Genomic DNA, 23,518 nt, shown 5'->3' on the forward strand with positions numbered 1-23,518 from the left:
TATACAGATGAGTTTTAAGGTGAGACTTAAATGCTTCTACTGAGGTAGCATCTACCTCAGTAGAAGCATTTAAGTCTACATCTTACCATTAATGCGACTTCTTGAACAGGTGCGGTAGGAACTGGTTGGATGGATTAAAATGCATGAGAATTTTTTATATTTTGAACGTTATTTTTGACACTGTGATTGCCAGCGGAATTATTCATTATTTACCGTTATTTATTTACTATTTATTGTTAAGCAATATCAGCTATGATTTATCTGAGAGCCAGGTGCAGTCATCAAAAGAGCCACATCTGGCTCCAGAGCCATAGGTTCCCTACCCCTGATATAGCACATTTAAACAACAATAACGTTTCCAAAGTGCTGCACAGCCATGTTAAAAACAATATTAAAAAAACATTATGCTCCACCAATGACTGAATGAAAACAAAAAATAAATAAATATAAAAACAATATAAAACAAATATGATTAAAAACAATTCTAAAGGGTAAAATCAATTAAAACAGTAAAATAGAAATCTAAGTGTATAAAAAACACAGAGGACAACAGAGGACAGAGGACCACACAATAGTGAAAGGTAAGTGTTGTTGTTGTTTTTTTTAGTAACCAGCAAGCACAGTACAGTTAGTAGAACAACTTTGTTTTTATTAGTGTGTATTTAATAGGTGCCGTCTGAAATTCAACTATTTATTTTATTTATATATATAATAAAATAAATATATATAGCTAGAATTCACTGAAAGTTAAGTATTTCATATATATATATATATATATATATATATATATATATATATATATATATATATATATATATATATATATATATATATATATATATATATATGAAATATATATGAAATACGTTAGTTGGTGAATTGGCTGTAAATATACTCTCCTCTTAACCACGCCCCCGCCCCAAAAACGCCCCAAACCACGCCTCCGCCCCACCCCCGACCACACCCCCCACCTCCCGAAATCGGAGGTCTTGAGGTTGGCAAGTATGATTCCAACATTCAAACAATTTTTACATTCATACGACATTCGCAAATACGGTATTAGCTTTCACTGTTATGCTGATGACACCCAACTCTACATGCCCCTAAAGCTGACCAACACGCCGGACTGTAGTCAGTTGGAAGCGTGTCTTAATGAAATTAAACAATGGATGTCCGCTAACTTTCTGCAACTTAACGCCAAAAAAACGGAAATGCTGATTATCGGTCCTGCTAGACACCGACCTCTATTTAATAATACAACTTTAACATTTGACAACCAAATAATAAAACAAGGTGACTCGGTAAAAAATCTGGGTATTATCTTCGACCCAACTCTCTCCTTTGAGTCACACATTAAAAGCGTTACTAAAACAGCCTTCTTTCATCTCCGTAATATCGCTAAAATTCGCTCCATTTTGTCCACTAAAGACGCTGAGATCATTATCCATGTGTTTGTTACGTCTCGCCTCGACTACTGTAACGTATTATTTTCTGGTCTCCCCATGTCTAGCATTAAAAGATTACAGTTGGATAAAAATGCGGCTGCTAGACTTTTGACAAGAACAAGAAAGTTTGATCACATTACGCCTGTACTGGCTCACCTGCACTGGCTTCCTGTGCACTTAAGATGTGACTTTAAGGTTTTACTACTTACGTATAAAATACTACACGGTCTAGCTCCATCCTATCTTGCCGATTGTATTGTACCGTATGTCCCGGCAAGAAATCTGCGTTCAAAAGACTCCGGCTTATTAGTGATTCCTAGAGACCAAAAAAAGTATGCGGGCTATAGAACGTTTTCCGTTCGGGCTCCAGTACTCTGGAATGCCCTCCCGGTAACAGTTCGAGATGCTACCTCAGTAGAAGCATTTAAGTCTCACCTTAAAACTCATTTGTATACTCTAGCCTTTAAATAGACCTCCTTTTTAGACCAGTTGATCTGCCGCTTCTTTTCGTTCTCCTATGTCCCCCCCTCCCTTGTGGAGGGGGTCCGGTCCGATGACCATGGATGAAGTACTGGCTGTCCAGAGTCGAGACCCAGGATGGACCGCTCGTCGGGACCCAGGATGGACCGCTCGCCTGTATCGGTTGGGGACATCTCTACGCTGCTGATCCGCCTCCGCTTGAGATGGTCTCCTGTGAACGGGACTCCCGCTGCTGTCTTGGATCCACTTTGAACTGAACTCTCGCGGCTGTGTTGGAGCCACTATGGATTGAACTTTCACAGTATCATGTTAGACCCGCTCGACATCCATTGCTTTCGGTCTCCTAGAGGGGGGGGGGGTTGCCCACATCTGAGGTCCTTTCCAAGGTTTCTCATAGTCAGCATTGTCACTGGCGTCCCACTGGATGTGAATTCTCCCTGCCCACTGGGTGTGAGTTTTCCTTGCCCTTTTGTGGGTTCTTCCGAGGATGTTGTAGTCGTAATGATTTGTGCAGTCCTTTGAGACATTTGTGATTTGGGGCTATATAAATAAACATTGATTGATGATTGATTGATTCTGTCAGCATTTCCCTTCAACTTCAGCATTGGAGCATTCACACGCAATTCCTTCGGGAGTTGCCTCTTCTGGTTATCTTTGGTAGTTATCTGAATGTTGTGTATTTTAAAAAAAAATGGTTGTTAAGGCAGGGGAATGAAGTATTGACATAAATACTGCTTCACAATCCTCACCAAGCAGGGTGGAACACAGGCGAAAGCTCATCAATGACTTTAATTCTCTGTCTGTTTTGCATTTATTTTGTTCGGCGTGAAGGTTTTTTTTTTTTTATATACAGCAATATTCAATTAAAATGGGAATGTATTTTTTTCTTCGTGTAGGTAGACAGGGTGCATCTTGATAAATTAGAACATCATGCAGAAGTTAATTTATTTCTGGAGCTCACAAAGGCCTTTGCGGTTAATTCGCTGATTTGCGTGCCGCACCAGCTTACACCAAACTTTTCACAATGTTGGAATTTCATTAAGGGAACAAAGTTGTGGGTTTTATTAGCTGTAAGATGTAATCATAAAAAATGACTAAGACATTAAGGAATTAATGATTTGAAGTACCGGTAGTCCTGCCCGTGTGTGTAGTGAATCTAGAATTAGGTGTGTCAAACATGTTTTTATTTAGAGCCACATTGCAGTTATGGCTGTCCTCAGAGGGCCGTTTGCAAGATTGAATATTTATCAATTTTAATGTATAACCCGCCTTATAATATTATAAAAAATGTTTCCATATATACATTAACGGACAAATCCAAAAGTTTGTATTTTGAAGCACAGTTCAATCAATCAATCACTCAATGTTTATTTATATAGCCTTAAATCCCAAATGTCTCGAAGGACTGTACAAACCACTACGACTACGACATCCTTGGAAAAACCCACATAAGGACAAGGAAAACTCACACCCAGTGGGACGCCAGTGACAATGACGACTATGCGAAACCTTGGAGAGGACCGAAAATGAGGGAAACACCCCCTCCCCCTCTAGGGGACCGAAAGCAATGGATGTCGAGCGGGTCTAACATGATACTGTGAAAGTTCAATCCATAGTGGCTCCAACACAGCCGCGAGAGTTCAGTTCAAAGCGGATCCAAGACAGCAGCGAGAGTCCCCTCCACAGGAAACCATCCCAAGCGGAGTCGGATCAGCATCGTAGAGATGTCCCCAACCGATACCCAGGCGAGCGGTCCATCCTGGGTCCCGACTCTGGACAGCCAGTACAGCCAGTTCGAGATGCTACCTCAGTAGAAGCATTTAAGTCTCACCTTAAAACTCATCTGTATACTCTAGCCTTTAAATAGACCTCCTTTTTAGACCAGTTGATCTGCCGCTTCTTTTCTTTTTTCTCCTATGTCCCCCCCTCCCTTGTGGAGGGGGTCCGGTCCGATGACCATGGATGAAGTACTGGCTGTCCAGAGTCGAGACCCAGGATGGACCGCTCGCCTGTGTATCGGTTGGGGACATCTCTACGCTGCTGATCCGCCTCCGCTTGAGATGGTTTCTTGTGGACGGGACTCTGGCTGCTGTCTTGGATCCGCTTTGAACTGAACTCTCGCGTGTCTGTGTTGGAGCCACTATGGATTGAACTTTCACAGTATCATGTTAGACCCGCTCGACATCCATTGCTTTCGGTCCCCTAGAGGGGGCGGGGGGGTTGCCCACATCTGAGGTCCTCTCCAAGGTTTCTCATAGTCAGCATTGTCACTGGCGTCCCACTGGATGTGAATTCTCCCTGCCCACTGGGTGTGAGTTTTCCTTGCCCTTTTGTGGGTTCTTCCGAGGATGTTGTAGTCGTAATTGTTTGTGCAGTCCTTTGAGACATTTGTGATTTGGGGCTATATGAATAAACATTGATTGATTGATTGATTGATTGATACTTCATCCATGGTCATCGGACCGGACCCCCTCCACAAGGGAGGGGGGGACATAGGAGAAAAAAGAAAAGAAGCGGCAGATCAACTGGTCTAAAAATGAGTTCTATTTAAAGGCTGGAGTATACAAATGAGTTTTAAGGTGAGACTTAAATGCTTCTACTGAGGTAGCATCTGGAACTGAGTACTGGAGCCCGTACGGAAAACGCTCTATAGCCCGCAGACTTTTTTTGGGCTTTAGGAATCACTAATAAGCCGGAGTCTTTTGAACGGGACAAAAATCTAAGAAGCAATGTAAACATGAATAATTGGTTCCAGCCTCCACAAAATTATATGCTTTAGTAAAAGTTTGTACATTTAGAAGTAAGGCTGGGCGATATGGCCTTTTATTAAAATCTCGATATTTTTAAGCCATGTCACGATACACGATATATATCTCTATATTTTGCCTTAGCCTTGAACACTTGATACATATAATCACAGCAGTATGATGCTTCTATGTGTCTACATTAAAACATTCTTCTTCATACTGCATTAATATATGCTCATTTTAAACTTTCATGCAGAGAGGGAAACAACGATTAAGTCAATTTGCCAAAACTGTTTTTATTAAACAGTAATCAAGCAGTGACACAAACATTCATGTCATTCCAAAACAGAAAGTGCAAGATTGTCAGACATTTTAAAACAAACTATTAGTGCACTTTTGTGCATGATGTCACTAAGATGACATATCAAAACAACACTAAATTAAAGTGCACTTTTTGTACAGAACGCCACTACAATAGTTTAAAACCAATAAAGTGCACTTTTGTGCATGATGTCACTAAGATGACATATCAAAACAACACTAAATTAAAGTGCACTTTTTTGTACAGAACGCCAATACAATAGTTTAAAACCAATAAAGTGCACTTTTGTGCATGATGTCACTAAGATGACATATCAAAACAACACTAAATTAAAGTGCACTTTTTGTACAGAACGCCACTACAATAGTTCAAAACCAATAAAGTGCACTTTTGTGCATGATGTCACTAAGATGACATATCAAAACAACACTAAATTAAAGTGCACTTTTAGTACAGAACGCCACTACAATAGTTCAAAACCAATAAAGTGCACTTTTGTGCATGATGTCACTAAGATGACATATCAAAACAACACTAAATGAAAGTGCACTTTTTGTACAGAACGCCACTACAATAGTTCAAAACCAATAAAGTGCACTTTTGTGCATGATGTCACTAAGATGACATATCAAAACAACATTAAATTAAAGTGCACTTTTAGTACAGAACACCACTACAATAGTTTAAAACCAATAAAGTGCACTTTTGTGCATGATGTCACTAAGATGACATATCAAAACAACACTAAATTAAAGTGCACTTTTTGTACAGAACGCCACTACAATAGTTCAAAACCAATAAAGTGCACTTTTGTGCATGATGTCACTAAGATGACATATCAAAACAACACTAAATTAAAGTGCACTTTTAGTACAGAACGCCACTACAATAGTTCAAAACCAATAAAGTGCACTTTTGTGCATGATGTCACTAAGATGACATATCGAAACAACACTAAATTAAAGTGCACTTTTAGTACAGAACACCACTACAATAGTTTAAAACCAATAAAGTGCACTTTTGTGCATGATGTCACACAATATATTTCAATAACTCCATCCATCCATTTTCTACCGCTTATTCCCTTTCGGGGTCGCGGGGGGCGCTGGCGCCTATCTCAGCTACAATCGGGCGGAAGGCAGGGTACACCCTGGACAAGTCGCCACCTCATCGCAGGGCCAACACAGATAGACAGACAACATTCACACACTAGGGCCAATTTAGTGTTGCCAATCAACCTATCCCCAGGTGCATGTCTTTGGAAGTGGGAGGAAGCCGGAGTACCCGGAGGGAACCCACGCATTCACGGGGAGAACATGCAAACTCCACACAGAAAGATCCCGAGCCTAGATTTGAACCCAGGACTGCAGGAACTTCGTATTGTGAGGCAGACGCACTAACCCCTCTGCCACCGTGAAGTTGCATAATATGAAATCAAAAGGTTTGTGTCCTTCACTATGTGGTAGGTTCCTGCGGACGTTATCTCCTTCTGTTGTAGACAATATTTTTCATATGGTGTCGATCTAGAAATGGTTGCTTCGGAATTTTGTGGGTATGGCACTGAACGGAGATTTCTGACATGCGTAGTTTGAAACACTCTTCATTCTCTAGCAGGTGACTTTTTAAACGATGCTACGAATTAGCGGTACTGTTACTCTTTGTAGCAACGCTTTTGCCGCATAAATGTTCGACATCTTCCCGCTTGAAGCCAAACCACCGCCCTGCTGTTTTTCCTGGTAATTAATTCTTCCTTCGTTTGTTACCAGATTCGCACCTTATTTCTCTCGTATTACCACTCGCACCGCACCTATAGCATCACAGCTAATGTTACCCATGCTGCTACCTCTCTGCTTGGCGAGGGCGTATGACGCGACAGTATGGGACGTATGTAAGAAGGTGTGCTTGTTTTAAGTCTCTGTGAGAAGGAGAGACAGGTAAGAGTGAGAAGAGCCTGTATCAATCAATCAATCAATGTTTATTTATATAGCCCCAAATCACAAATGTCTCAAAGGGCTGCACAAATCATTACGACTACAACATCCTCGGAAGAACCCACAAACAGGGCAAGGAAAACTCACACCCAGTGGGCAGGGAGAATTCACATCCAGTGGGACGACGCCAGTGACAATGCTGACTATGAGAAACCTTGGAGAGGACCTCAGATGTGGGCAACCCCCCTCTCTAGGGGACCGAAAGCAATGGATGTCGAGCGTGGTCTAACATGATACTGTGAAAGTTCAATCCATAGTGGCTCCAACACAGCCGCGAGAGTTCAGTTCAAGCGGATCCAAGACAGCAGCGAGAGTCCCGTCCACAGGAAACCATCTCAAGCGGATCAGCAGCGTAGTGTAATGCCTGCAGCTAGTGATGGGTCCGGCAACACCGATGCATTGGCGCATGTGTCGAGCTCATGGAGAAAGTCACGTGACCGATCATGATCTGTTTCGGTCACGTGACCGATACGTGAACTGTGTCGCACTGACGCGTGTGTATCTGTCAACAAGATCGCCGCACTTCTGTCGTTGGTCATTTGTCATTTATCGTCGTCGGAGATCATTTCCGCCGTGTGGGAATATTTTGATCATATATCGGGAAAAAAGTTATTTGCGTTAATTTCCTTGTCGTTTAATCCTGTTCTCTCAAAGTTTCTACTCGATCTGTTGGTAGGGCTGTAACAGTACGTGTATTTGTATTGAACCGTTTCGGTACGGGTTTTTTTTTAAGCTAAAGTCTTAACAAGCTGCTTTGCTTCTTCTGCCTCAGTGCCTCAGCACCCAGCATTGTCCCACCCACACAACCATCTGGTTACATTAAAAAGCAGTAACAGCGAATACCTTCGATAACAGTACGTGTATTTGTATTGAACCGTTTCGGTACGGGTTTTTTTTTTAAGCTAAAGTCTTAACAAGCTGCTTTGCTTCTTCTGCCTCAGCACCCAGCATTGTCCCACCCACACAACCATCTGGTTACATTAAAAAGCGGGTAACAGCGAATACCTTCGATAACAGTACGTGTATTTGTATTGAAACGTTTCGGTACGGGTTTTTTTTAATATAAAGTCTTAACAAGCTGCTTTGCTTCTTCTGCCTCAGTGCCTCAGCACCCAGCATTGTCCCACCCACACAACCATCTGGTTACATTAAAAAGCAGTAACAGCGAATACCTTCGATAACAGTACGTGTATTTGTATTGAAACGTTTCGGTACGGGTTTTTTTTTAAGCTAAAGTCTTAACAAGCTGCTTTGCTTCTTCTGCCTCAGCACCCAGCATTGTCCCACCCACACCACCATCTGGTTACATTAAAAAGCAGTAACAGCGAATACCTTCGATAACAGTACGTGTATTTGTATTGAACCGTTTCGTTACGGGTTTTTTTTTAAGCTAAAGTCTTAACAAGCTGCTTTGCTTCTTCTGCCTCAGTGCCTCAGCACCCAGCATTGTCCCACCCACACAACCATCTGGTTATATTAAAAAGCAGTAACAACGAATACCTTCGATAGCTCAGTTGGTAGACTGGAGGGCTGTAGTTGCTTATGCTGAGTTCCTTAGGGCACTGGTTCAAATCCAGCTTGATGGATCACTCATTACGTTTTTACCATGAATGGTTTAACTTGGACCCCGACTTAAACAAGTTGAAAAACTTAATCGGGTGTTACTATTTAGTGGTCAATTGTACGGAATATGTACTGTACTGTGCAGTTTACTAATAAATGTTTCAATCAATCAATCAACACGTTCTCTTAGAAATCGATGTTATGACACGTTCACGTTATTTATTGACTGTATCTAAAAAAGATAAAAATACATTTTTATTTAAATGAAGATATGAAATAATCCTAAATGAAAAGCAATGACTTGGTTTATATTATTGTATATACTAGGTTAGGGGTAGGGAACCTATGGCTCTAGAGCCAGATGTGGCTCTTTTCAAGACTGCACCTGGCTCTCGGATAAATCCCAGCTGACATTGCTCAACACGATAAGTAATGGATAATTCCGCTGGTAATCACAGTGTCAAAAATAACGTTGAAAATATAAAACATTCTCATTCTCAGTGGGGCGGTAGAGCTCGGTTGGTAGAGCGGCCGTGCCAGCAACTTGAGGGTTGCAGGTTCGATCCCCGCTTCCGCCATCCTAGTCACTGCCGTTGTGTCCTTGGGCAAGACGCTTTACCCACCTGCTCCCAGTGCCACCCACACTGGTTTAAATGTAAAAATTAGATATTGGGTTTCACTATGTAAAGCACTTTGAGTCATTAGAGAAAAAGCGCTATATAATTCACTTCACTTCATGCATTTTCATCCATCCGCACCTGTTCAAGAAGTCGCATTAATGGTAAGAAGTATTTTATTTATTTGTGGTTAGTCTCAGAATAACAACGTTATTAAAAAGAATGGGAGACTTATTACACTCTAAAAATGTTGGTCTTTCTTAAAAATGCATGGATATATTTGTATTCAATGTTAAAAAAGGAAAAAATTATATGGCTCTCACAGAAATACTTTTAAAAATATTTGGCTTGTATGGCTCTCTCAGCCAAAAAGGTTCCCGACCCCTGCAATAGGTCATAAAATCAGTGTCAGTTGAGTCGGTCCATATTGCCTGTCGGGATTTTTAATGTCCAGCAGATGTCAGTGTTTAGTGACACAGTATCAATATCCGTCCATCCATCATCCTCTTCCGCTTATTCGAGGTCGGGTCGCGGGGGCAACAGCCTAAGCAGGGAAACCCAGACTTCCCTCTCCCCAGCCACTTTGTCTAGCTCTTCCCGGGGGATCCCGAGGCGTTCCCAGGCCAGCCGGGAGACATAGTCTTTCCAACGTGTCCTGGGTCTTCCCCGTGGCCTCCTACCGGTTGGACGTGCCCTAAACACCTCCCTAGGGAGGCGTTCGGGTGGCATCCTGACCAGATGCCCGAACCACCTCATCTGGCTCCTCTCGATGTGAAGGAGCAGCGGCTTTACTTTGAGTTCCTCCTGGATGGCAGAGCTTCTCACCCTATCTCTAAGGGAGAGCCCCAAACTCATTTCGGCCGCTTGTACCCGTGATCTTATCCTTTCGGTCATGACCCAAAACTCATGACCATAGGTGAGGATGGGAACGTAGATCGACCGGTAAATTGAGAGCTTTGCCTTCCGGCTCAGCTCCTTCTTCACCACAACGGATCGGTACAACGTCCGCATTACTGAAGACGCCGCACCGATCCGCATGTCGATCTCACGATCCACTCTTCCCTCACTCGTGAACAAGACTCCTAGGTACTTGAACTCCTCCACTTGGGGCAGGGTCTCCTCCCCAACCCGGAGATGGCATTCCACCCTTTTCCGGGCGAGAACCTTGGACTCGGACTTGGAGGTGCTGATTCTCATTCCGGTCGCTTCACACTCGGCTGCGAACCGATCCAGCGAGAGCTGAAGATCCCGGCCAGATGAAGCCATCAGGACTACATCATCTGCTAAAAGCAGAGACCTAATCCTGCGGTCACCAAACCGGATCCCCTCAACGCCTTGACTGCGCCTAGAAATTCTGTCCATAAAAGTTATGAACAGAATGGGTGACAAAGGACAGCCTTGGCGGAGTCCAACCCTCACTGGAAATGTGTCCGACTTACTGCCGGCAATGCGGACCAAGCTCTGGCACTGATCATACAGGGAGCGGACCGCCACAATAAGACAGTCCGATACCCCATACTCTCTGAGCACTCCCCACAGGACTTCCCGAGGGACACGGTCGAATGCCTTCTCCAAGTCCTCAAAGCACATGTAGACTGGTTGGGCAAACTCCCATGCACCCTCAAGAACCCTGCCGAGAGTATAGAGCTGGTCCACAGTTCCACGACCAGGACGAAAACCACACTGTTCCTCCTGAATCCGAGGTTCGACTATCCGGCGTAGCCTCCTCTCCAGTACACCCGAATAAAACAGTATCAATACAGTTTTGCAATGTGTCGAAATGCTTCATGACGCCTCATCAACCCATCACTACCCGCAGCTAAAATCAACCGCGTGAGAACGTATACTCGAATATCACAATATAGTCGTTTTCTATATCCCACAGACACAAAACCACGATATATTGAGTATGTCGATATATCGCCCAGCCCTACTTTGAAGACAATATAAAAAACTATCCAGTCTTGTATATTTATATTTGTATATTTACCTTTAATCATCCTTGGGAGCAATGGCAGGGAGCGGGTGAATGGGAGGTTACAGTATTGGCAACACTGTGGATACTTTTTGAAATGGATTAGTTCCCAACAGCAAGTGAGCATCCAGAAGACTAATCAGAGGCAGGTGAAACTAATCAGCATCCATGGTAACCAAAACACAAACCTAGGGGTGCTGAAAACAGAACTAAGGGAGTCAAACTAACTGAACAAAACAGGATCCTGGCAAAGGATTCTAACACTAGTTTAAATATTGTGTTGACTTTGTTACCCGGTCAAAAAAGAATCATGGTTGAGACATGTGATCAGTATTGCAAGTCTGAATATTCAAAATTTAAATGCTTGTCTCAAACTGTCCCTGTGTTTAGAAGAGTCTTGTCATGCATTTGACCATAAAAATGTAGACAGGCGTGCGTTCTTTGTTCAACTTTTTCATTTGGACTCTTTCCCGGAAAGAAAATGAATGAAAATTGTTGAGCTGGAGCACAAACAGGAAATTGTTTTTGGTCTGAGATGTTGACGAAATGGAAGTTTTGCAGCGCTACAATACCACAAAATTGCTTTGTCTTTGTCACCGGTAAGTTGTTGGAAAGAAAACTTCTATTGACCAACACTAAATGCTCAAGGACAACCTTTTCCAAAGTTCGGGTCAGAAACAGGTCCTTGGTCAGCTTTTGATTGGGTCGTTGTCAGTATGAATGCTCTAAAGTCTCGTTTATCATCCAGCAGGGCTTTTAAATCCAGGTTCTTACTGTATTCCTAATTAAATGTACATTTATATGTGGATTTCAAGGCACTGTGTGGAATACATTTTAATTTGGGCTGTCAAATGATTCTTTATTTAGAATCAGATTAATAACACTTTGGAATTTGGATTAATCATTATGAACAACAGGTGATTACTCCCTTGCATAATTTTAATTAGCTTAAGAAAAGAGCACAGGCCAAAAGTTTGGACACACCTTCTCATTCAATGCGTTTTCTTTATTTTCATGACTATTTACATTGTAGATTGTCACTGAAGGCATCAAATCTATGAATGAACACAAGTGGAGTTATGTACTTAACAAAAAAAAGGTAAAAAGCTGAAAACATGTTTTATATTTATATCTCGCCCGGAAAAGGGTGGAATGCCATCTCCGGGTTGGGGAGGAGACCCTGGCCCAAGTGGAGGAGTTCAAGTACCTAGGAGTCTTGTTCACGAGTGGGGGAAGAGTGGATCGTGAGATCGACAGGCGGATCGGTGCGGCGTCTTCAGTAATGCGGACGTTGTACCGATCCGTTGTGGTGAAGAAGGAGCTGAGCCGGAAGGCAAAGCTCTCAATTTACCGGTCGATCTACGTTCCCATCCTCACCTATGGTCATGAGCTTTGGGTCATGACCGAAAGGATAAGATCACGGGTACAAGCGGCCGAAATGAGTTTGGGGTTCTACCTTAGAGATAGGGTGAGAAGCTCTGCCATCCGGGAGGAACTCAAAGTAAAGCCGCTGCTCCTCCACATCGAGAGGAGCCAGATGAGGTGGTCATCTGGTCAGGATGCCACCCGAACGCCTCCCTAGGGAGGTGTTTAGGGCACGTCCAACCGGTAGGAGGCCACGGGGAAGACCCAGGACACGTTGGGAAGACTATGTCTCCCGGCTGGCCTGGGAACGCCTAAGATCCCCCGGGAAGAGCTAGACGAAGTGGCTGGGGAGAGGGAAGTCTGGGTTTCCCTGCTTAGGCTGTTGCCCCCGCGACCCGACCTCGGATAAGCGGAAGATGATGGATGGATGGATGGATGTTTTATATTCCAGTTTCTTCCCAATAGCCACCCTTTGATCTCATTACTGTTTTGCACACTCTTGGCATTCTCTCGAGGGGTAGTCACCTGAAATGTTTTTTTGATGTTTTGATGCCTTCACTGACAATCTATAAGGTAAATAGTCATGAACATAAAGAAAATGCATTGAAATGGGAAGTACTGTATGTATACAAATGACATTTTACATGTCAGAATGTCATTGAGGAATGTTATTAAACATTTCAATCGAGTGCATTTCGTTTATTTTGCACAAAACCTGGTAACAGTTCTGTCTAAAGTTCTTACATGATGTATTTTGGAGTGAGATTTCCCAATGGCCTACCAGTCAGAGTCTTCTTACTAAATTTGCACTGACATATGCATCGATCTGACCACTGACCGTGTAGTTTTCAAGGTAAAAAATAGCTTATACCAGGTGTGTCAAATTCATGGAGAAAAATGTACTCCCAAGTGGGCCGGACTGGTAAAATCACGGCACGATAACTTAAAAATAAAGACAACTTCAGATTGGTTTCTTCGTTTAAAAATAGGACAAGCACATTCTGAAATTGTACAAATCATAATGTTGTTGTTGTTGTTTTTTAGACTTACATGTTGCGGTTAATAGTATTCTCTCTTTATTTGTCGTTATTTATATTTTTTGAATAAATGATGTGATAAAGTTCATCAGTCAACTCATTCGTACCATGAATTGATTAACGTGGACCCCGACTTAAACAAATTGAAAAACTTATTGGGGTGTTACCATTTAGTGGTCAATTGTACGGAATATGTACTGTACTGTGCAATCTACTAATAAAAGTATCAATCAATCAATCAATCGATCAATTCATTTTCAATCCATCAAGATACAAAAAATATATCAAAACCAAATCACAGTGTGTTATTTATGTAGTTTGATCATTTTTCTCGACTGGTGTACTAACACAGTGGTTCTTAAAATACATTAAAAAAAAAACCTGTTGGAGGTACCGAACCCCAACACTTTCATATACGCATTCACCGAACCCTTCTTTAGTAAAAAAAAATATATATATATATTCACATTACACCAGCACTGGCTTCCTGTGCACTTCAGATGTGACTTTAAGGTTTTACTACTTACGTATAAAATACTACACGGTCTAGCTCCATCCTATCTTGCCGATTGTATTGTACCATATGTCCCGGCAAGAAATCTGCGTTCAAAGGACTCCGGCTTATTAATGATTCCCAAAGCCCAAAAAAAGTCTGCGGGCTATAGAGCGTTTTCCGTTCGGGCTCCAGTACTCTGGAATGCCCTCCCGGTAACAGTTCGAGATGCCACCTCAGTAGAAGCATTTAAGTCTCACCTTAAAACTCATTTGTATACTGTAGCCTTTAAATAGACTCCCTTTTTAGACCAGTTGATCTGCCGTTTCTTTTCTTTTTCTTCTATGTCCCACTCTCCCTTGTGGAGGGGGTCCGGTCCAATCCGGTGGCCATGTACTGCTTGCCTGTGTATTGGCTGGGGACATCTCTGCGCTGCTGATCCGCCTCCGCTTGGGATGGTTTCCTGCTGGCTCCGCTGTGAACGGGACTCTCGCTGCTGTGTTGGATCCGCTTTGGACTGGACTCTCGCGACTCTGTTGGATCCATTATGGATTGAACTTTCACAGTATCATGTTAGACCCGCTCGACATCCATTGCTTTCCTCCTCTCCAAGGTTCTCATAGTCATTATTGTCACCGACGTCTCACTGGGTGTGAGTTTTCCTTGCCCTTATGTGGGCCTACCGAGGATGTCGTAGTGGTTTGTGCAGCCCTTTGAGACACTAGTGATTTAGGGCTATATAAGTAAACATTGATTGATTGATTGATTGATTGATATTTTTTTCAAATCAAGACGAAGTTATATGTTTTTTTTACTGGTGCACAAAATAAACCCTGCATGAACATCACATTCTTCAAAGAACAAAACCAAGACAGTGCATGAAGTCACAACAAATTACACACCTGGAAATCAGAGGAAACATTGTTTGGGGGTCCCCATAATACGCCGATATGGAGAAGTTTTTATTTACACGATGAGTCGGGTGTGTCTTGACCTCTGAGGCCGACTCACTAAACCACTAGGGTTCGAACGAACCCAGGGTAAGAACCACTGTACTGCGATCTTGTGCTTTATTTTCTACATATGTACCGTCATCTACAAAGATACAAAGAATTTCTATTGCGACATCCAGTGGACACATTTAGAACAGCAGTTTCATTAAAAAATGTCAGGTTAATTCTTATAAGTCAAAATTAAAGTACCCATGATTGTCACACACATACTAGGTGTGGGGGAATGATTCTCTGCATTTGACCCACCACCCCCTGGGAGGTGAGGGGAGCAGTGAGCAGCAGCGGAGGCCACGCCCGGGAATCATTTTTTGTGATTCAACCCCCAATCGCAACCCTTGATGCTGAGTGCCAAGCAATGGGGTAATGGGTCCCATTTTTATAGTCTTTGGTATGACTACTTAGCAAACTCATCCTGCAAGCCGGATAAAAACTGTTCGCGGGCCGTACGTTTCTCTGCCTTGTCTTATACGGTCAAAATAAATTGCATGATTAATCAAAATCGGCCGATACTGATCGGTGGCTTATCACTACTGTATTTCCTAGAATTGCAGCCGGGGCGCTAATTAATTTAAAACCTCTTCTCACTCCGGCGCTTACCAAAGGCATGCGGTAAAGGTAAGCATGCGCTAATTATTTTAATACCTCTTCTTACTCCGGCACTTACCAAAGGCATGCAGTAAAAAATTGAGTGTAATGTAAGAATACCATCAGGAAAAGCACATTTAATAAAAAAAAAACCTTATTATGGTCTTACCTTTACTTATAAATGAAGTCCATGCCAGCTCCTTCTGATCAAAAGCATCAACAACTTATCTATAGAAGTGTTCCTTATCTTTTTTCAGTTTTAAAAGTCTCTCTGTTTCGATGGAGATCTTCTTTTATTACCTCCTGCTACGTTTGAAAGTCCAGTTAGCTCGGCTCCTCACGTGCGGGCAACGACATAATTATCCTCGGACAACTCCCCCTCCCGTTCTGCTCCGTGTTTGATCTCTTTATCCCACCGCTGCCACCATGAATTGTTATTGTATAAATAATACACTGGGTATTTAGGACTGGAACCTGCTTTATTTCAGCCCGGTTCTTTACATAGCCAGCATAAAAGTAGTGGTGTTACATCCTAAAAGGTCCCTCGTGCACCACCAGCGTCACATCCGTTCCCAGCACATATCACGTCACTCGTTGTCACTTCTTCTGCAGCCGAGCAGTCGCAAAAAGGATCACTACCGCCCTCTACCACCAGGAGGCGGGAGTCATATAATGACTCATATTTGACACACGCAGCTACGGTATATTAATAAAACATAGCTGCTTACTGTTCTTTTTAGCATAGCAATAGCTTGGACCTTAAATCCTACTGAATAGCTCTTAATCGTCTTCCCTTTATGCAATTTCAATTGAAATCAGCCTCCTCCGTTTTGATAATGATGACAGGGGAAGTGTCACTCATGATGTCACGAGTTTGACCCGGTGGTAATACTAAGCATGCGCTAATTATTTTGAGAAGCCAATTCAAGGCAGGCGCATACTACATACCCTTCGGCAATTCAAGGAAATACGTTATTTCAATTCCTACTTAGCGTTTTTAAAACTCTTCATCTGCCACAACGTTATTCAACTCCCCTACAGCGCTCACTGCTATCAATTATGCAAATGAAGTGATGCTATCCTCTGCCGATAATAGCTACTTCCCTTTGCTCGAAGAGTTGGCAACACTGTTTGCTAGGGCTATGGATCTTTGTTTACCACACGGTTCAATTCGATTCTTGGGAGGATAACGATTCGATTCAGAATCGATTCTCCTTTTTAAACGATTCTCCCTTAAAAATTCAATACTTTTTAATAACATTGGTGCTATCTGGGTTCCGCCCGCATTCCGCCCGATTGTAGCTTAGATAGGCTCCAGCGACCCTGCAAGAGATAAGCAGTAGAAAATGGATGGATGGAATCAAAGTGTTTACATGATTAATCCGAAAAGATTTTGGATTAACCACATGAGTTAACATGTTAATTCCATGCTATTTTTGGTTAACAGGGAGGGACCACATTTTTTTTTTATTTCTAGGTCAAAGCAAGCTGCATTAATAGTGTTAAATTACGGTTTCCCCCCCCCCCCTTTAGGGTACAGGCCGTTACGCCATCTACATAGCAAACTACGCCAGCGGCACTGTGGGCCCGCACGCACTTTTAGAGATGGACGAGGCGGCGAGTGACCTCTCGCAAGGCGTCATCGCCCTCTCCAACGTGGCCGAGGAGGCGGGAGTCAACAAGTTCACAGGTGGGTCAGTGGAGAATACCTGTGTTGTGTGTGTGTGTGTGTGTGTGTTTGTGTGTGTGGCAATGCTTACTTAAAGGGGACATCGCTCTGTTTACACAGTCACCTTTAGGGGACCTCTGACGGTACGGGGACAAAAAAACAGGTCCCCTAAAGGGAAACATATTTTAAATGATAGTCAGATCCATTCTGAAGATTCCCAAGTGATTTTTAAGCTTTGGCCCATAAAACATGGCACAGCAGCACAGCAGGCTGAAGCTGGTACAGTTAAGTGGTGAAACTGTTATGATTGCGAAGGGAGATGACGGCAACAGACACCGGGGAGTGTTTGATAGCTCTAAGTATTTATTGTATATCAGAGGTAGGGAACCTATGGCTCTCGAGCCTGATGTGGCTCTTTTGATGACTGCTTCTGGCTCTCAGATAAATCTTGGCTGACATTGCTTAACATGATAAGTAATGAATAATTCCACTGCTAATCACAGTGTTCAATCAATCAATCAATCAATGTTTATTTATATAGCCCCAAATCACAAATGTCTCAAAGGACTGCACAAATCATTACGACTACAACATCCTCGGAAGAACCCACAAAAGGGCAAGGAAAACTCACACCCAGTGGGCAGGGAGAATTCACATCCAGTGGGACGCCAGTGACAATGCTGACTATGAGAAACCTTGGAGAGGACCTCAGATGTGGGCAACCCCCCCCCCTCTAGGGGACCGAAAGCAATGGATGTCGAGCGGGTCTAACATGATACTGTGAAAGTTCAATCCATAGTGGCTCCAACACAGCCGCGAGAGTTCAGTTCAAGCGGATCCAAGACAGCAGCCAGAGTCCCGTCCACAGGAAACCATCTCAAGCGGAGGCGGATCAGCAGCGTAGAGATGTCCCCAACCGATACAGGCGAGCGGTCCATCCTGGGTCCCGACGAGCGGTCCATCCTGGGTCTCGACTCTGGACAGCCAGTACTTCATCCATGGTCATCGGACCGGACCCCCTCCACAAGGGAGGGGGGGACATAGGAGAAAGAAAAGAAGCGGCAGATCAACTGGTCTAAAAAGGAGGTCTATTTAAAGGCTAGAGTATACAGATAAGTTTTAAGGTGAGACTTAAATGCTTATACTGAGGTAGCATCTCGAACTGTTACCGGGAGGGCATTCCAGAGTACTGGAGCCCGAACGGAAAACGCTCTATAGCCCGCAGACTTTTTTTGGGCTCTAGGAATCACTAATAAGCCGGAGTCCTTTGAACGCAGATTTCTTGCCGGGACATATGGTACAATACAATCGGCAAGATAGGCTGGAGCTAGACCGTGTAGTATTTTATACGTAAGTAGTAAAACCTTAAAGTCACATCTTAAGTGCACAGGAAGCCAGTGCAGGTGAGCCAGTACAGGCGTAATATGATCAAACTTTCTTGTTCTTGTCAAAAGTCTAGCAGCCGCATTTTGTACCAACTGTAATCTTTTAATGCTAGACATGGGGAGACCCAAAAATAATACGTTACAGTAATCGAGACGAGACGTAACAAACGCATGGATAATGATCTCGGCGTCTTTAGTGGACAAAATGGAGCGAATTTTAGCGATATTACGGAGATGAAAGAAGGCCGTTTTAGTAACGCTTTTAATGTGTGACTCAAAGGAGAGAGTTGGGTCGAAGATAATACCCAGATTTTTTACAGAGTCACCTTGTTTTATTATTTGGTTGTCAAATGTTAAAGTTGTATAATTAAATAGAGGTCGGTGTCTAGCAGGACCGATAATCAGCATTTCCGTTTTTTTGGCATTAAGTTGCAAAAAGTTAGCGGACATCCATTGTTTAATTTCATTAAGACACGCTTCCAACTGACTACAGTCCGGCGTGTTGGTCAGCTTTAGGGGCATGTAGAGTTGGGTGTCATCAGCATAACAGTGAAAGCTAATACCGTATTTGCGTATGATGTCACCTAGCGGCAGCATGTAGATGCTGAAGAGTACAGGGCCAAGGACCGAACCCTGGGGAACTCCACACGTTACCTTAACATAGTCCGAGGTCACACTGTTATGGGAGACGCACTGCATCCTATCAGTAAGATAAGAGTTAAACCAAGACAGGGCTGAGTCTGACATACCAATTCGTGTTTTGATACGCTCTAATAAAATATTATGATCGACGGTATCGAAAGCAGCGTTAAGATCGAGGAGCAGCAACATAGATGACGCATCAGAGTCCATCGTTAGCAATAGCAATAGTGTTAAAAATAACGTTCAAAATACAAAACATTCTCATACATTTTAATCCATCCATCTGTTTTCTACCGCACCTGTTAATGGTAAGAAGTATTTTATTTATCATCGGTGAGCTTCCGAATAACAACGTTGTTAAAAAGAATAAGAGACTTATTATGCGAAGATCCGTCACTTTTTTTCTGTTTGTGCTTCTTTGTTTTGTATTTACTTTTCAACAATGCTCTTATTTTTTTTCCATATCCTGCTTGTCCCGCTGAGCGCTGTGTTTTTTTCCCCTCACCTGCTGTTGATTGGCTGCCAATCAACATGTTTCTCTTTATGCTTGTCTTGCGCGTTCCTCAGGGCTCGAACTTTGACTATTGTTTAGAACTGTACATGCAAGACTGTTTCATTCTCCCCTGTTGATGATATTAAAAGCATCTTACCTGCTCTTTGCTCTCCTGGTTCCTGCATCTTGGGGTCGCTACTACTGCTGCCATGCGAGTTTGTGACTTATTATACTCTATAAATGTTGGTCTTACTTAAAAATGCACACATTTAGTTGTATTCAGTGTTAAAAAATATTATATGGCTCCCACGGAAATACTTTTTAAAAAATATTTTACTTAAATGTCTCTCTCAGCCATAAAGGTTCCCGACCCCTGTTATATATAGTCACTATATATAATAAACAAACAATAATAATTAAACTAACCAAGGAAATGCAGCACGGCAAAATCCAAGAGTGTGTATGGTGTAAGACTATGTGTGTAGATTAGCTGTTGAGTGTTACCGTAAATGTTGAACAAGAGCGAAGGAACGCGGAAGTCCGTGGGGCAGGCAGATGATCAAAGGCGAGCGAGAGGCGTAGAGGGAAACGTGTCCAAGCGGAAGGTCGAGAATCCAAAAGGGCAGTCCGGGAGACAAGAAGAAAAATAGGGGATAACAGGAGAACACGGGAAGCGCTGCGGGAAGACAACAGGAACATCAGACACAACGGCAACAAGGAAGTCACAGGGGATGAGCGAGAGTTTGCGGGATGGAAGTGAATCATAAGTGAATCATATTTATATAGCGCTTTTCTCTAGTGACTCAAAGCGCTTTACATAGTGAAACCCAATATCTAAGTAACATTTAAACCAGTGTGGGTGGCACTGGGAGCAGGTGGGTAAAGTGTCTTGCCCAAGGACACGGCAGTAACTAGGATGGCGGAAGCGGGAATCGAACCTGCAACCCTCAAGTTGCTGGCACGGCCACTCTACCAACCGAGCTATACCGCCCCTGAAAGCCAGACACGGGATGCTAACAAAGGTACAGAAGACTATACTCCGGCATGGTATGGCAGGTTGTGCGGGTTTAAGAAGGCGGCTGGTTCATCCCAGACAGGTGTGCCGATTGCAGATATCCTGCAGACGTGCGGGGGTGCACAGATGGATGAGCGGTGGTGGCAGAAGTCTGTAACAGAAACTTCCTATCAGAGGACAGCTGCAGTGCTGTATTCTGAAGATCATGTCATATTTAATTTGAACTTTTTTTTTTTAAATGGTCCTCAGTAGTCACGTAAAAATTTGTGTAAATTATGCAAAATTATTAAAATCATTAAAATTATTAACTCTTTTTTCCCTAGGGTCCCCAGTAAGAATGATCAGCACATTACTTCATCAATCCAGAGATTTAAAGGGGAACATTATCAGCAGACCTATGTAAACATCAATATATACCTTTGATGTTGCAGAGAAAAAAACATATATTTTTTTAACCGATTTCTGAACTCTAAATGGGTGAATTTTGGCGAATTAAACGGCTTTCTATTATTTGCTCTCGGAGCGATGACGTCAAAACGTGACGTCACCTAGGTAGTCAACGCCATTTTCTCAAACACATTACACGCACCAAGTCAAATCAGCTCCGTTATTTTCCGTTTTTTCGACTGTTTTCTGGTACCTTGGAGACATCATGCCTCGTCGGTGTGTTGTCGGAGGCTGTAACAACCCGATCAGGGACGAATTCAAGTTGATTTACGTAGAATGTGCATCGATTAGCACGGCATGCTAATCAATGCTAACATGCTATTTAAGCTAGCTGTATGTACATATTGCATCGTTATGCCTCATTATAGCTATATTTGCATCCAGCCTTTCCCTCCATCCACATTTAATGACAAACAAACACTTACCAATCGACGGATTTAAGTTGCTCCAGTGTCAAGAGAAGCGAAAGTCCCTCGTTTGGTCCGCACATTTTACCGGCGATGCTACGACAGACATGGCACAGAGATGAATGCATACCCTGCGACACTCAAAGCAGATGCATTTCCAACGATAAAGTCAACGAAATCACAAAGGTGAGTTTTGCTGATGTTATTGACTTATGTGCTAATCAGACATATTTGGTCGCGACATGACTGCCAGCTAATCGAGGCTAACATGCCATTTAGGCTAGCTGTATGTACATTTGTTGCTGTATTTGCATCCAGCGTTTCCCTCCATCCACATTTAATGCCAAACAAACACTTACCAATCGACGGATTTAAGTTGCTCCAGTGTCAAGAGATGCGAAAGGCCCTCGTTTGGTCAGCACATTTTACCGGCGATGCTACGACACACATGGCACAGAGATGAATGGATACCCTGCGACACTCAAAGCAGATGCATTTCCAACGATAAAGTCAACGAAATCACAAAGGTGAGTTTTGCTGATGTTATTGACTTATGTGCTAATCAGACATATGTGGTCGCGACATGACTGCCAGCTAATCGAGGCTAACATGCCATTTAGGCTAGCTGTATGTACATTTGTTGCTGTATTTGCATCCAGCGTTTCCCTCCATCCACATTTAATGACAAACAAACACTTACCAATCGACGTATTTAAGTTGCTCCAGTGTCAAGAGATGCGAAAGTCCCTCGTTTGGTCCGCACATTTTACCGGCGATGCTACGACAGACATGGCACAGAGATGAATGCATACCCTGCGACACTCAAAGCAGATGCATTTCCAACGATAAAGTCAACAAAATCACAAAGGTGAGTTTTGTTGATGTTATTGACTTATGTGCTAATCAGACATATTTGGTCGCGGCATGACTGCCAGCTAATCGAGGCTAACATGCCATTTAGGCTAGCTGTATGTACATTTGCATCCAGCGTTTCCCTCCACCCAAATTAAATGCCAAACAAACACTTACCAATCGACGGATTTAAGTTGCTCCAGTGTCAATGCGAAAGTCCCGATCGTTTGGTCTGCACATTTTACCGGCGATGTTAAGGCAGACATGGCCAAATAGCGTCAATAGCTTCAGTTTCTTCTTCAATTTCGTTTTCGCTATCCGCCTCCATACTCCAACCATCCGTTTCAATACATGCATAATCTGTTGAATCGCTTAAGCCGCTGAAATCCGAGTCTGAAGCCGAGCTAATGTCGCTATATTTTGCTGTGGTGTCCGTATTGGCATCACTGGATGACGTCACAGGAAAATGGACGGCGGCTTCGCAGATAGCAAAAATCAGGCCTTTTTTCGGGTGGGTAAAATTTAGAAAAAAACTTCGAAAAATAAAATAAGCCACTGGGAACTGATTTTTATTGGTTTTAACTCTTCTGAAATTGTGATAATGTTCCCCTTTAAAGACGTGTATGAGCTAACTGGGCAGTGGCCTTTGTACCTAATTTTTTGGATGCCTTCACAACCTGTAGAAAGGGTCCGTCCCCACAAGTCATGATCAACAACTTGGTCCCCATTCCAAATGATAACCAGTGTGTGTGTGTGTGTGTGTGTGTGTTTGATTTTGTGAAAAAGACCTTTCGGATCATCCGGTCGCCTGCACCAGACGTGAGGCATGATTTACACAGACGTGTGCACAGGAGCGTGTGCTTGTTGTACCCATAAACGGTAAAAATATTGAAGTGGTGCCAGGTAGGAAGACAAGAAAAAACAACTGTGAAGTTGTGATTAATTGTAGAGGTGAATTGTCAGTTGGCTCTTCGT

General features: G+C 42.9%; 1 protein-coding gene across 1 annotated transcript in view; it reads left to right on the forward strand.

The window, feature by feature from the left end:
* The window catches only part of crtac1b (cartilage acidic protein 1b), a 143,438-nt gene that overhangs the window by 54,393 nt on the left and 65,527 nt on the right, over positions 1 to 23,518 (forward strand). Inside the window, exon 5 of the mRNA XM_061909917.1 lies at positions 17,167 to 17,323. Within this exon, the coding sequence (XP_061765901.1) occupies positions 17,167 to 17,323 (157 nt within the window). The remainder of the gene's footprint in view (positions 1 to 17,166; positions 17,324 to 23,518) is intronic.

This window comes from Nerophis ophidion, linkage group LG09 (assembly GCF_033978795.1).
Source record: "Nerophis ophidion isolate RoL-2023_Sa linkage group LG09, RoL_Noph_v1.0, whole genome shotgun sequence".
NCBI lineage: Eukaryota > Metazoa > Chordata > Actinopteri > Syngnathiformes > Syngnathidae > Nerophis > Nerophis ophidion.